At 37.3% G+C, this 12,987-nt stretch overlaps 1 protein-coding gene across 12 annotated transcripts in view; it reads left to right on the top strand.

The window, feature by feature from the left end:
- MYO3B (myosin IIIB) overlaps positions 1 to 12,987 on the top strand; it is a 211,163-nt gene that overhangs the window by 136,574 nt on the left and 61,602 nt on the right. For 11 of the 12 annotated variants that reach the window (XR_005861643.2, XR_005861642.2, XR_005861644.2 and 8 more), the window contains 3 exons: positions 664 to 826; positions 1,575 to 1,655; positions 9,709 to 9,829. Coding sequence is in view for 9 of the 12 variants with exons in the window: in XM_040704167.2 (XP_040560101.1) it covers positions 664 to 826; positions 1,575 to 1,655; positions 9,709 to 9,829 (365 nt within the window). In the remaining 3 variants the exon portion in view is untranslated. Of the gene's footprint in view, positions 1 to 663; positions 827 to 1,574; positions 1,656 to 9,708; positions 9,830 to 11,025; positions 12,913 to 12,987 lie in introns of those variants that run through there. The other variant, XM_040704169.2, reaches the window with a different exon arrangement.

The following is a 12,987-nucleotide window of genomic DNA, read 5'->3' as shown; positions in this document are numbered from 1 at the left end:
CTCTGATAGTGTCCTCCTGAAGATCCTTCTATTAATCATGACATGACTGAAACTTTACACTCTGGCCTGTTCTGTGGGTCTGGTTAGTACATTATCTGTGGAGTTTCAGATGAGATTTTTCTGGTTCTTTGATAGAAGAGCCTTTGATCGTGGCTTTAAATGGTCTGGCTGACTTCTGTGAAAAGAAAGTTATGTTGTATCCTGAGTTGTTTTATTGTTCACAAAGGAAAAACAAGGAGGGCTTTCCTGCTCAAGACCCAGATGAAGTGTGTATAACTACCCATAATATTTGCCTCTTGAAGCAGTGTTGTTAGACAATATTGTGTAAAACAAATGTAGTCCAAGATTTATCCCCCGACTGTCAAGAAATTGTATTTTAAAACTGTTGATACATGAAAGCATCCCTGTCACCACTTTCTTAAGGGCAAAAATATGTGGTTTATTTTGGGGTGATCATAAGCAATGGAATAATGAAGTTCCCCCAGCACACTGAGAGCAAATTCTTTAATTCACACAATTGCTATAAAATCAGCAACTAGTATTTTATGAGCTTTCCCAGAAACAGTGCCCTGAAGTAGACCGATATGAGGCTTACAAAAAGGCAAAATACAATACATTGTGCTGCTACCTGTGTGTAATATTGAATTTGTTGTTCCATTTCAGGTTTTTCTAAAGTATTACCATATAGAGCAGTTAAATTTGTTCCTGCGAGAAGTTATAGGGAGGGTGGTGATCATGCAGGCTTATATCAAGGGATGGCTTGGAGCAAGGAGGTACAAGAAAGTCAAAGAAAAAAGAGAAAATAGTGCTGTTACCATACAGTCAGGTAAATATTCGCATTTCCTATTTAACTGAGTAACTTGGCATTTCAAGATGTTAAATTATGTGTACAATATTTATTCATTCATAATAGTTTATATGAAATCAAAATAAGTGGAGGTACTTTTCTCTACAGCTAATTGATGCAAATATTACTGATTTACTTCTAGGGTGTTATCTTAGCTTTCAGTAATGTCATTATTTAAAATATTTTAGTATTCTGGATGTGATGCCTGTACATAAATGGAAAAAATTCTTAGGTGCGTCTACACTATCTTGCAACACATAAATAAAATGAGGTGTCTTGGTTCTCCTCCCTCTCTTCCCCCTCTTTCTTCTCACGTGCACCATACTTACAGATAACATAAGTTATGGGGTAGGTCCAAAAGGCTGATTGCCAGTAATCTAGCAGGCTTTTTTGAATTTGGGGAGCTATATGAGAAGGGGAGTTCTTGTGCTGACTGATGATGCACAATTATCATGCACCTTTGCCTTTTGGATTAGGACATCAGCGAGCACATGGTGACAATTAAAATTTGGACGAGTAAAGCAGTGTTTGAAGTTGCAGGGATGAGCGTACTGCAGTCATGAACTCAGAGTTCAACATGTGGGTGGGTGAGGAGGAGGTACTGGGGGTGGGGGCTGGAGTGGTTGTGGCAGGAGAGATGAAAGTTTCAGCACATCTCTAACTCTGTAGACTCTGTAGCACTTCCTTAAATAAATGTAATTTCCAGCACATGGTTTTGTATTTTTAGCTTGGAGAGGATATGAAGCTCGCAGGAAGTACAAGGAAATAAGGAACAGAAGAAATAATGCTGCTATACATATTCAAGCAGGTAATTAAAACATTATTTTAGTTGCCAACACCTATTTTGTTGTGTGTGATTTCATGTGTCAGTGTGTATAACCAAGAGAAATATCTACAGTCCAAACGAAATCTGTCAAAAGCATTGCTTCTGATCATTTGTTCTTCACTATCAAATGACATCTGTGACAGTTACAACACTTGGGATTTTTCTGAGTACCTTTCTGGAACATACTGATTAAAAGCTGTTAATGCTTTAAGATTCTTCTCAGCACAATCAGTATGATTCAGTCTTGTGCAGAGCTGGTATGAAGCACTGAAGTTTGGCTATAAATGCGGATTGGAGGCACTGGACATGCATTTCTCTGTCTTTGTCAAGTACTGATCCTGGCAGATAGCCTAGTTTCCCTTTCAAATGCATGCTGAGTTTGCTAGCTTTGGCCAATCTCTGACTCTCTGCCAGACTCCTATGCAGCCATATCAATATGAATTTGAATGAACTTTAAAGAGATTGTTGGAGGAACAGGCCCATAGGGCTGTGTAGGTCTCTAGTAGAGAGCAGGGTACCATATGGCACAGAAATCTAAGAACCACTGCTGCGAACTCAGTGATGTTTTCACATGCTGCCAGTGTGAAGCAGCCTCCATATGATGCAGTGTAACACACCTTTCCTGTCCAACCCCAGGTGAGAGACTATACCTGATCAAAAATGAGCTGTAGCTAATGTGTTTACAGATAAATCATGGCACCACCTTTATTTTACCATCTGCCTCTGCTATCATAGGTGCTTAAGCTTTGTAACCTCTCTATTCTCTGTCATATAAACTAAAGTCAAGCTGAAATAGAAGAGTTATAAATATTCCTTTGCTTTGTTCTGTTCTTAAGCCATTTCCACTAAATCCAACATTTTTTCTTTTACTTAAGTTTCCTACTCTGAAAATAAGCTTCAGTATGACTTTGAGCAGAAAACAGAAGAATACCAATCTGGTTACAGAAAGGAACAGATTATCATTAGGTTAAAATAGTAATTTATAGCTTAGTGTGCATACTGTTATGTATAATCATAAACTATAGCTCTAGTATCAAATGCAGAACATTATATTAAATGGAGAACAGTTAAGGAGATCTTCTTTCCTATTACAGCAAGCACTGAGGAACTGCATAAGCATTCTCTCCCCTTCTTCCTCTCCTTTGTGTTGTCATTTATTTTATTCATGATGACACAGAGACCAGATCTTAATGAACCACATGCAACTGCTTTCTGGAGTATTCACTAAATTTATGCTTGTCCATACCTGCACTAGGATTTCCTGACTTTTACGATGGCGTTTTGTCATAAAAAGGAAAGTGAAATGGTTGACCCTTCACTTTTGCACCATTAACAGTTTTTAAGAGGAGAGTTATCTCAGATTTCATTGGAAGCTGGTTTGTAGCAGTATTACTTAGAGGCTGTAGAGGATATTCTGCCTTAGAATTTTATTCATCCAGCTTTCTTAGACATGTAGGAGGTGCATGCATATTACCAATGCTTTAGAAAAAGCAACTGATCTATTCTGCTGTTTGCACACGTGGAAGAGATTCAGAGCTGCGTTCCTTCCTGTCACCTCTGAGATGTTGCATTGAACATGGCAGAGCAGAGGCAGTGGGATTGTACACGTATCCTTGAATTTGGACACTTCTGTCCTCTGGACCTAATGCCGAAGGAATGCTATTAGCGCTCTTCCAACCAACAGACACACTGCCTTTCTTTGTAACCTGGCACTTGACATTTTCAGTGATCAGTCTGGGTGAATGAGCATTAGGACTGTAGGGTTAAGAGTGACAGAGTGACACATGCACCTCTGTATTAATTACGCTGGCTGCTCCTCCTGTCTTTGGCACTGCATTCAGTTAGGTATAATAATAATAATTAATCCCCAGCATGTTTCTCTCTGCTTTTGGAAACCTATATCTAGGAACTTTGTATTTGAAAATTCTTCTTGTGCCATTTTTTCTTCTGTACGTGTTAATCATTCAGTGTCTACAATCAAAGCTCATGCTTGTGAATGGCGGCCATTTTCCTGCTTTAAAAATACACAGACAGTCCTTCTCTTGTTTACATTACACTGCCAAAGTGCTTAGTGACATGGGAACAAAAGCAAGCCTAAATCTCTCCCTTCCCTGCACATCTTATAATGTAAGTGTATATTTCAAGACAGCTTTTCAGTAAAAAGGAGTATGACCACCTTTGCATTTTTTTTTTTAAATGAACCATTTCAGGCAGAGAGATATATTGTTGGCATTTGTCAGCCAGACATTAGCAAAACCGTATAATTAAAATAAATGTACTTCCCTCTCCCTCTTCCTCCTCTCCCTCCCCCCTCCTCAGTCTTCAAGCAGGCCTTGAAATTTAGGAAGCATTTGGCTTACATGTTTTTACAGAACAGCACATATTGAAATTTGTTTTCCTTTCATCTCTTTCCCAATAAAAGCAGCCGCTCGGCTTATCCCTTTAGCTTCCTCAGAACTTCCTTTCAGAATTCCCGATCTATTACAGCACATTCACATACCAGAAACAAGATGCCTTTTCATGCTGTCAACCTTTTTCATCTGAAATGTAAATTAATTCTTGCTGGTACGCTTTGACAGAGATCAAAGTAGGGGTATTAACCTTATTGGGCCTTCTCTTCATCAGAATCAGTTCCAAAGACTGCGAGGGTAGTGTTAGGAGGCCAGTCTTCACTGTTATCTATGGCCCTCCTCCAGGCAGTCCTCTGTCTACAAGTCAGCATTTCAAAGGCGCTGATTTCTTTTGTAAATGACCTTATCATTACTTTAAACTGTGTGAAAAATGATTTGCCTGAATAATTCTTGCAGGATTATCCTGCTCATTTTAATTGTGGGGGGACTTCATTCAGATTCCAGGATATTGTTTAAGTGGTTTTGGCAGCAAGTGATCATAGCCTGATATAAAGGAGGAACACAGCTCCTGATTGGAAACCTCTTGACTTGTTCAGATTGTTCATTTCTTGCAAGTCAGTCTTTGAGGTAGGCTACATTTGCATTTTAAAAATAAACAGATGCCTTTCAAATACATGAGCTGGTGGTCTGGAGATCTCTGTGGGCCCAGCAGTTCACTATCCATTGATGAAATGTTGAAAGAAAAAACAAACTTAGAAAAAAAAACCCTTCACTATATACTTGAGGATACATTTCCTAAGTGTATAATATTACACAAAAAAATGGTCATTATTTCAGATAAGGGAAACACTCTAGCTACTAGACAAAATATTTGTGAATTTAAATTAGGTGAGGAAGGAAAAGCTGCCTTACTTCAGCATATCTACGTTACAGGTTTTCAGAATGTACAGATTTTGTGAGATTGACGACTGAAATAGTGTGCAGGTTACACAAGTCCTTTCTTATTTCCTCCGGTCCAGCTTTCCCAAACTGTATCATTGAGGGAATTTTTAACTTGGAGGGGAATTGTGAAGAATGATTTTATGTAAAGTGTTCACTTTACATGTGTAAGTATTTCTTTGTAATTGGGATTTGAATTGTTTGGATTTACGTCCACGTAAAATGAAAAAGGTTTTACCAAAATAAATTATTTTAGAAAATTATTTTTGCCAGATTCACAATGGTGTAAATCAGTTTGTGACCATTGAATCATCTGGCTGAAATGTTGCTCCACTGATTTGTCTCACATGCAAGTCACACTTAATATTTCTTTGTATTAGAGGAGAGCATTAATTAGAATTTAAAAAACAAAAACAAACAAAAAAAAAAGCCAATGCACAAAACAAACAGATAATAGAATTATAAAGATACATAATCTAGTTATGATAGCACGTATTTCTGTGTGGAGTGACCCTTGTCCTGAAAGACTTAAAGGAGGATTTTAATCTGTTGATTTCATTTGTGAGCTGACGTTGCCAAAATGCCAAATGAGTGGTGCATACAATTCACTTAGATCTGAGGTGACATCACTGAATTCATTTTAATTAGGCCCACTTTAGCCATCTGGAATATACTGTGCAACTCTGGTCAGGACTGAGTTTAACTATGCTTCCAGAGGTGAAAGGCAAATCCATTGAGCCACCGTCTCCTCCTCCAACACGTGCTCACACACTCACCATATGTCACATTGTATCAGAAAATTCTTTATCAAGAACTCAAGAAAAAAGAGCAGAACCCAGATCTTTCTCTTTATTTTTCTTTTTTTTTTCTTTTCCTTTTTTTAAACAAAAAGGGATGTATGTTCAGAAGGAAATCAGATGAAAAAACCCTTTTCCAAAGTGCTTTCTTTCTACAACTTCTTCCCACGCAGTGTTTGCATATCTCACTATTTGCTTATCTCCTTCGTGGGCTTCAGGCAAATTTATTTTGTTGTTAAAAAAAAAAAAAAAAAAAAAAAAAAAAAGGCTTGAATAAGCTGGAATACACTATTTTGTATCTATAATAACTGTAAGTTTTTAATAAAAATTTTACCTTTAGGATTTTTTCAGTAAAGTTTAATGTCAGCTTCAATAGCAGAAAAGGAAGCATTTCTTGAAAACCACATTTTTTCTGTCAATTTGTATGTATGTGTGTCTACATATATTCAGCAAGCAGTGTTGTAAAGTTCTATGAATTATGTAATTAAAATGTTCCAAATACTTCTGAGCACATCATTATTATACCTAGAAGTACATCTATTTTTTATCATTCCTGAAAATAACAAACACGAAGTAACAGATGCAGCTTTATTTTATGTCATTCATTTTCTTCCTTTTAGCAGCATTCTCAGGATGAGAACCTCTGAAGAGATGTGTTTCTTTTAATGGTAGCTGAACTGAGTCGTTGTATTACTTTGATTTCACATTCAGATCAAACCAGACTTGTTTGTACAGGCTGCACAGCTTTACTTAACTTTACCTCTTCCATCTCCTTATGTTCTGTACCAGCTTGGGCCCTTCACTTCTAGTACACCGAGTAACCATTAAAAGCCTTCTGCTCATATGCAGGGAGCATGTTAACAAAAGTGAGATGGCCTTAATAGTTTTTTGAAGGATGAGGTCTTGTATTTTATCTCTGTCTCTGAGCTAGTCTTTGTGTGAAGAATTCTACTTTTTTTCTTTTCTTTTTTTTTTATTTCCTGTCCATTCTTTCAAGATTTCATGCCCTTGGTAAAATCAGGAAGGGACAAGAGGCCTTGGAAAATTTCTTTCTTTCTGTTACTGATGTTAACAGTCAGTTTCGGAGTCATCCACACTTCTTTGTTTGACCAAGTCTCAAGATAGAACTTTTTAGTGCAATGCACAGAAATTAAAACCCATACATCAAAGTGATGATGTGCATCAGTAACAAGGCCTGCTTTCTTGTAATGTTTCTGCCAGAGAATATAGGACATTAGTTATTTTTCCTGCTACTAAGCATTCATCACCCCAGATCCATCCAGACTGAGAGGTGAAAGAGGGGAAGCTTTCATGGACTTAGCAAAGGACATGACTTCCCATCTCTTTTACCGTTCAGTGGAATTAATTTGGCATGAAGCAAAAAATCAGATTTATGGGCTCCAAATCATCTCAGATGTTGGTAGTTAAGCTGCTGAATGCTCTTTTATCTAGGCAAATTAAGAAGGTCATATGCTGTTTGTAGCAAATCAATTTCTGATTACAAACATTCATGACACCTTCTATTTGGCAAACATGAGCTTTCAGTTCCAAAGTTGTTCTTATGTACTATTTTAAGTGATATTGTAGCTTAAAAATGTCTGTATAGAAATGTTTTTTAACAAGATTTCTCACAACTGAGAATGAATCCCTCTGCTGTTTTAAAATAGTACTTCATCTCCTTTCTGCATACCTCATGTACAGACCTATGATTATTTAGCTTTGATCTTTCTACATTGTGCTTCACAACTCAGTCTGTAACTATATATTTCCAATGGGAATCAGAGGGAAAATGCCTGGATTTTTGCTATTTGGAGTTGTGTAACTTTGCATGTAATGTATATGCCTTAGTACTTAGACCTTAAAATAAAGTTTTTTAACCGCAGTACGCCAAATCTCAGGCTCCCTATGGTAAGTATGTTCTTGGTTTGCTACGTGCTGGAGCTGGCAGAGAGATCACTTTGAGTGAAAATTAGTGTAAAAAGTAAAAAGTCATGTCCTCAGTGGTGTCACAGAAAATGCTTAACTCTAATAAGCTAACTAATAAGTCTAATAAAAGTGCTAAAATTCCTATCTTCCTAGGTTGCTTTGAGTTCAGATCCTGTCATTGTTGGTTATGTAAAGATCAGCTGTAAAGTTTGGAATATAGAATGCATAAGGTGAAAATGAGGTGACAGCTGGTAATCATTCTTCTTCAATGATGCAGTGATTGTTCATGGAGCACTAGCAACATGAGTCTGCTAATTTCACACTCTTTGAGCCAAGTGCTTAGTGTCAAAACCAGCACCAGTCAGTAATGCAAATTGCCATGATGGAACAGCTTCCCAACCTCTCCGGCTCCCCCAGTAGAATTCTCTGCATATGCATTTCCTTTGAAACATTATAGATCCAGTTAATAAATGCTGAAAAGATGCAGTTCTACTAATTCTTGATGAAGCTTTGAGACAGAAAAATGTTTGTTTATCCTTCTACTTCAGTTGTCCCGTGAGTCAATGGGATAGCAGGAAAAACACAGCCATTTACCTTTAAGTTTCGAGGTATTCTAAAAGAGTGTTAGAAGCCAGCTTAAGGAAGGGTTCAGCTGAAGAGGAGGTGATCCTGAAAATATTTATGAAAACAGAATTCAGAGTAAAAATAAAGTTTACAGAATGAAATAAAGCAGATCATGTGTAGTGAATGAGGGAAAGACAAAAAATTGTTATACTGTCATTAGTAAGTATCTGGCAGAAAAAAAAATCGTAGAGGTATGGGGGTGGTTTTATACGCACACATGCACTCACACATGCAAAGCAACTGCTGAAAGCTGAGAAATTACTAGACAGAAAAATGAAGCTTATCTTACTAGTTCATTTATTTCAGTGCTTCTTTATCTTTACAGTAGTCCATAGACTGACTGCTGCTCAGTGTGTTTCAGCTGCAGAGAGGTGGCTGCCAGCCAGCTGTCTTTGCTGCCAATATCAGAGTAGGTTCCTTGTCTGGTCAGTGGGGGATAGTTAAGGATTGGAAGCCTGATCACATGGGGCAAGAGAATGCTCGCCTCACCTCTGCCAGATAGGCAGACTTTTCCAGTCTCATTATTAAGGGTGGAAAGTTGCTCAGCCTCATGGTACCTGAGCTCTGTATTTGGTACAACACCTCAGCAGGCCCAGCTTCTGTCATGCCTTCTGTAAAGGGAATGGTTATTTATTTTAGTAATCTCTCATTAAAAGGCAATTTTTGCTGCTTCTTACACTGGAAACATCAGTAGCATTGAAAACGTTAGATTGTTATGGTACATTGCATACTGCAGCTTGAATGGTCAGGATGCTTTTTTTTAAATATATATATTGCACATAAAAGTGCAAAAATTCCCCTTTTTTTGATGGCTGAAAAGAAGGTTGTTAACATGAATTAAAATAGATAAGAAGGGATCGATTACAGTTCTTCCTATGGAAAGAGTGGCTGAGATCAGAGTAGCTTTATTTTTTTCCTCCATCTTTTCCTTATGCAAAAAAGAAAGCACAAGTGCTGAGCTAAGTTCATAAGAGTCATTAAATGGAAGGAAAAATGAATAAAAAATTATTCCGTAGTTTTGTAATAATGAGAGATTCCAAATTCTACATTTTTTCCTCCTTTGTGTAGGTAACACTTCTGTTGTTTTTACAAAATATGAGATGATCTTTTTGTCAACTTCTTTGTTCTCAATTTATTCTTTACTATATTCTCTGTTTATTCTTTATTGCATTCTCTGTTTATTCTGCCTCCTACTTTCCCGATGTTACCTATATTGTTCTTTTGATCCCACATGAGGTTGCTCTGTATCCCACATCGCATATCCTGCATCCCATGCAATATTAACCCAGATTTTAGACATTCCAATAGTAGAACATTCAGCTCTGGACTGCAGAGACAAGTGCCAGTCTGTGTTTCAGGTTCTGCTGAGTTTTTCTCTGATTCATAACTGTTTTTTAGCTTTCAGGGGATATATTGTTCGTAAAAACTACCCAAGACTGAAGAAGAGCACTGGCTGTGTAGCAGATTCTCAGCATATGAGCAGCTGCTCTACTTCTGATGTCGACTATGAAGAGCACTGGTGAGTTGAATCCTTTGCTGTCTCTTATCTACAGAAATGATTTTACACACAATAAAATCTGAAAGGAGCAGACATGTCATCATGATTCAGCGGGCACTTAGAGAGCCTGCCATTTTCTAAAGATGATCACCTGTAAGTTAAGCATCACCTGTAAGTTAAGCAGTTCCCCCAGCAGCGTAGTCATCTCAGTATTCTCCCAGGTAAAGAAATGAGATTTATTCAAAGTACTGTTTGCCCTGGATTGATGTCCTGTTTCTGTGGACTTCTCAGAAGTACTCAGAATACTCCTAACCTCCGACAGAATTACGCATGCTCAGCATTTCAGAACTGGCTGCAGTGTATGATTTTCAGGAGTAGAAACGTACCCTTCTGTGCCTGTAGAGCTCCATGCAGACTTGCAATGAGGGAAAAGACCTGCAAAAAGGAGATGGCCAAGTCGCTGACAGCCTAGGCATACTGTAAACCTTAATAGTGGTACCTTCCTCTTTGTAGAGGAAGAATATTTTGGTCTTCTTTACCAGTAGAGTCATTTCAATGTCAGTCAAATAACTCCCTGTTCTTTCTCGGGTAGAGAAGGGAACTGCTCCACCTGTTATTTGTCTCTCTTACAGCGTTGTAGGAGAGGTATTGGCTGGAGGAATCCCTTTGATTAGCAGATTTCGGTGATGAAGAACTATGAGATGTCCCCTGCTGTGGAATAGGCATCAGGAAATCTCAGTTCTTATCCCAGTTCTTATTTCTATAATTATATATTTTATAGGCTTTCTATACAGCACACAAATGCAGGTCTTGTTACACCTTTTGTGAGTTCTCTGAGGTAATCAGTGACTTGCTTGAATGCAACTAGGTTGCAATGAGAAACTATTTCAGCTTTCTCTGTGTATTTTCAGAACACTGAGTGACATTAATTTCCATGTGAACTTTGTTTTTTTTATATTGAATAATGTCTGCTAAATGCTTCAGTGCATTAAATGATTTTGTTCAGGTGTAATCACCTGCATCCTTTGAGGTTAATAATATTCCAGAGTGTCTCCCTTGCAGTAGTCTGATATCAAAATAAATAAATAAACAAACAAGGTTCAGGCTGGTGGAAAAGGACAAAAAAAAAAAAAAAAAAGTATATACAGTTTTTTGGTAATGTTATTCAGGGAAAAGAATGAACACGCTATGATTTACTGTCGTATCTCTGTCCTTAGGTCTCCTCACAGCTTACAGGGACAACAATTGTGATTCTGCTTTCCCTTCATGTGCGTGCAGCAGCCTCTGTCTGCTAGGTATTTAAGAGGGAAATTATCTTGTGATCTCTTTAGAACTATTGATAGCTATTTGCTCTCCAGTCTGCACCAGCGGCATTAAGACAGAGATAATAACCTGTCTGTTGTTAATTCTGTCTGGCAACCCAAATTAAAATTACAAATTAAAATACAATGTAAATAACTATTTTGTCTTTTTTAGTGTTTTAAAGCTTTCACCTGAACTTGCTTGGAGGCACGTGGTCTTTCTAAACTTTTTCTTCATCTGTTTTGTGTGTAGATAACCAGGAATGATTTTCTTCCCTTTCTACATTAGGTTGTTCCCGGAATTCCTCATTGCTTTCCAAACAAACATACCTTTCTGGATTAGGTACAGTTTTCTCAACTGTACATCCCTTGAGGCTCATTAACATTTTATGGATCTGTAGCTGTTGAGGTGAATTTGGGCTTTATGGAGCACAAAGATACAGACTACTAAAGGTATTCAGACAATGAACTTATATTGAAATCAGTGTCTAAATGCCTTTAAATATTTAGATTGAAGGTGCCCACATAAAATACATTCACCATTCAGTTCTTGCATGCACTCCTGATTGCTGTACACAATCAGGCAGGTAATAAAATTCATACCTTCTTTTGCCTGGAGCTGCTAAACTACCACTACTGCTGGCACTTCTCAGTTTAAAACCCAACAAATGTTCCAGCTTATTTGCCTAATCCTATACATTTCCCTACCGTGGCCTCAGGTTCCAGTGATTTCAGTGAGACTAGAAAATGTTGAGTATTTCACAGGTGATGTTCAGAATCTTAGGACTAAATCTGATAACTTCCTTCCCATAAATCAAGGCTCTCTTCTACATGTAGCTGTTAGGGGGTGTTGTGTTTTAAGCGCATGGCTGTTCAGTCATACAGGAAACTTGCAGGAAGCAGTGGTGAATAATAGTGCAGATGTTTAACACAGTAGCTTATAATCCATCTCCAGAGAAGGCAGCCTCACTGTGGCTTCACATACCATTGAACTGATACGTTGAATAATAAAATATTCTTTTCATTTCATTTCCTTTCAATTCTTTTAATTTCTTTTCATTTCTTTTGTTTTCTAGTTAGCAGTTTTGGAAAATGAAAAAGGAGCTGAAAAGTATTCAGGGTACAAAAGGAAAATCACATGAAGATCTTTTCTGTTGTATGCACAGGATATATAAAAGTCTGTTACTTTTTCAGAGATCTGTTAAGAAAAAAAATAAAAAGAAGTTCCAGTACTATAATATATATAAAACACTCAAATTTACTAAGTTATGAATTTCAAAGTGCTTAAAGGAAAATGGCACTTAAAAAAAAAAATTAAATTCCTTCAATGAAATTGAATCTCTACACCTAGTTCACACTCTAGTTGTTGAATGCGGGACATAAGCTAATGAGTGTTGTAAAATGCTCATTAAGTGCACACATTTGTTAATTTAACAATGCACATGCTTTGTAGTACAGCAGAAAGCATTGTTTCCACATAGTTATGTCTGTAACTGTAACATCATATCAGTGAGTATCCTTTGCTCCTTTCTTTTCTTGTGGAGTTGTGTGTGTTAAGGACCCTTGTTAAAAGATAGTTGACATGAATATTAGTTTTGCACTCTTGACTCAAAATCATTGTGATTTTTCTCCTACAGCTTTCTCTGCTTAGCTAGTTGGTATCATATTCAAGATCTGACTGGTCAGCATGTGTGTCCTCATACAGTTTTTATTTTAGTAAAAGTCTTTATGTTCATATGAGACTTAGACAATTGAAATAGGATGATAAAGTGAACAAAACTACATGGGCATGACAGTTCAGGTGTATATTCAGCAGCAAATTTCTGTTTTGCCTGATTAAAACCAGGCACGTGAACCTGGATCTCTTGTGAACTTTCC

The sequence above is a fragment of the Gallus gallus genome, chromosome 7 (assembly GCF_016699485.2).
Source record: "Gallus gallus isolate bGalGal1 chromosome 7, bGalGal1.mat.broiler.GRCg7b, whole genome shotgun sequence".
Taxonomy (NCBI): domain Eukaryota; kingdom Metazoa; phylum Chordata; class Aves; order Galliformes; family Phasianidae; genus Gallus; species Gallus gallus.
Note: the sequence above shows the minus strand (reverse complement) of the source record. Positions and strands in the feature narration are given on the sequence as shown.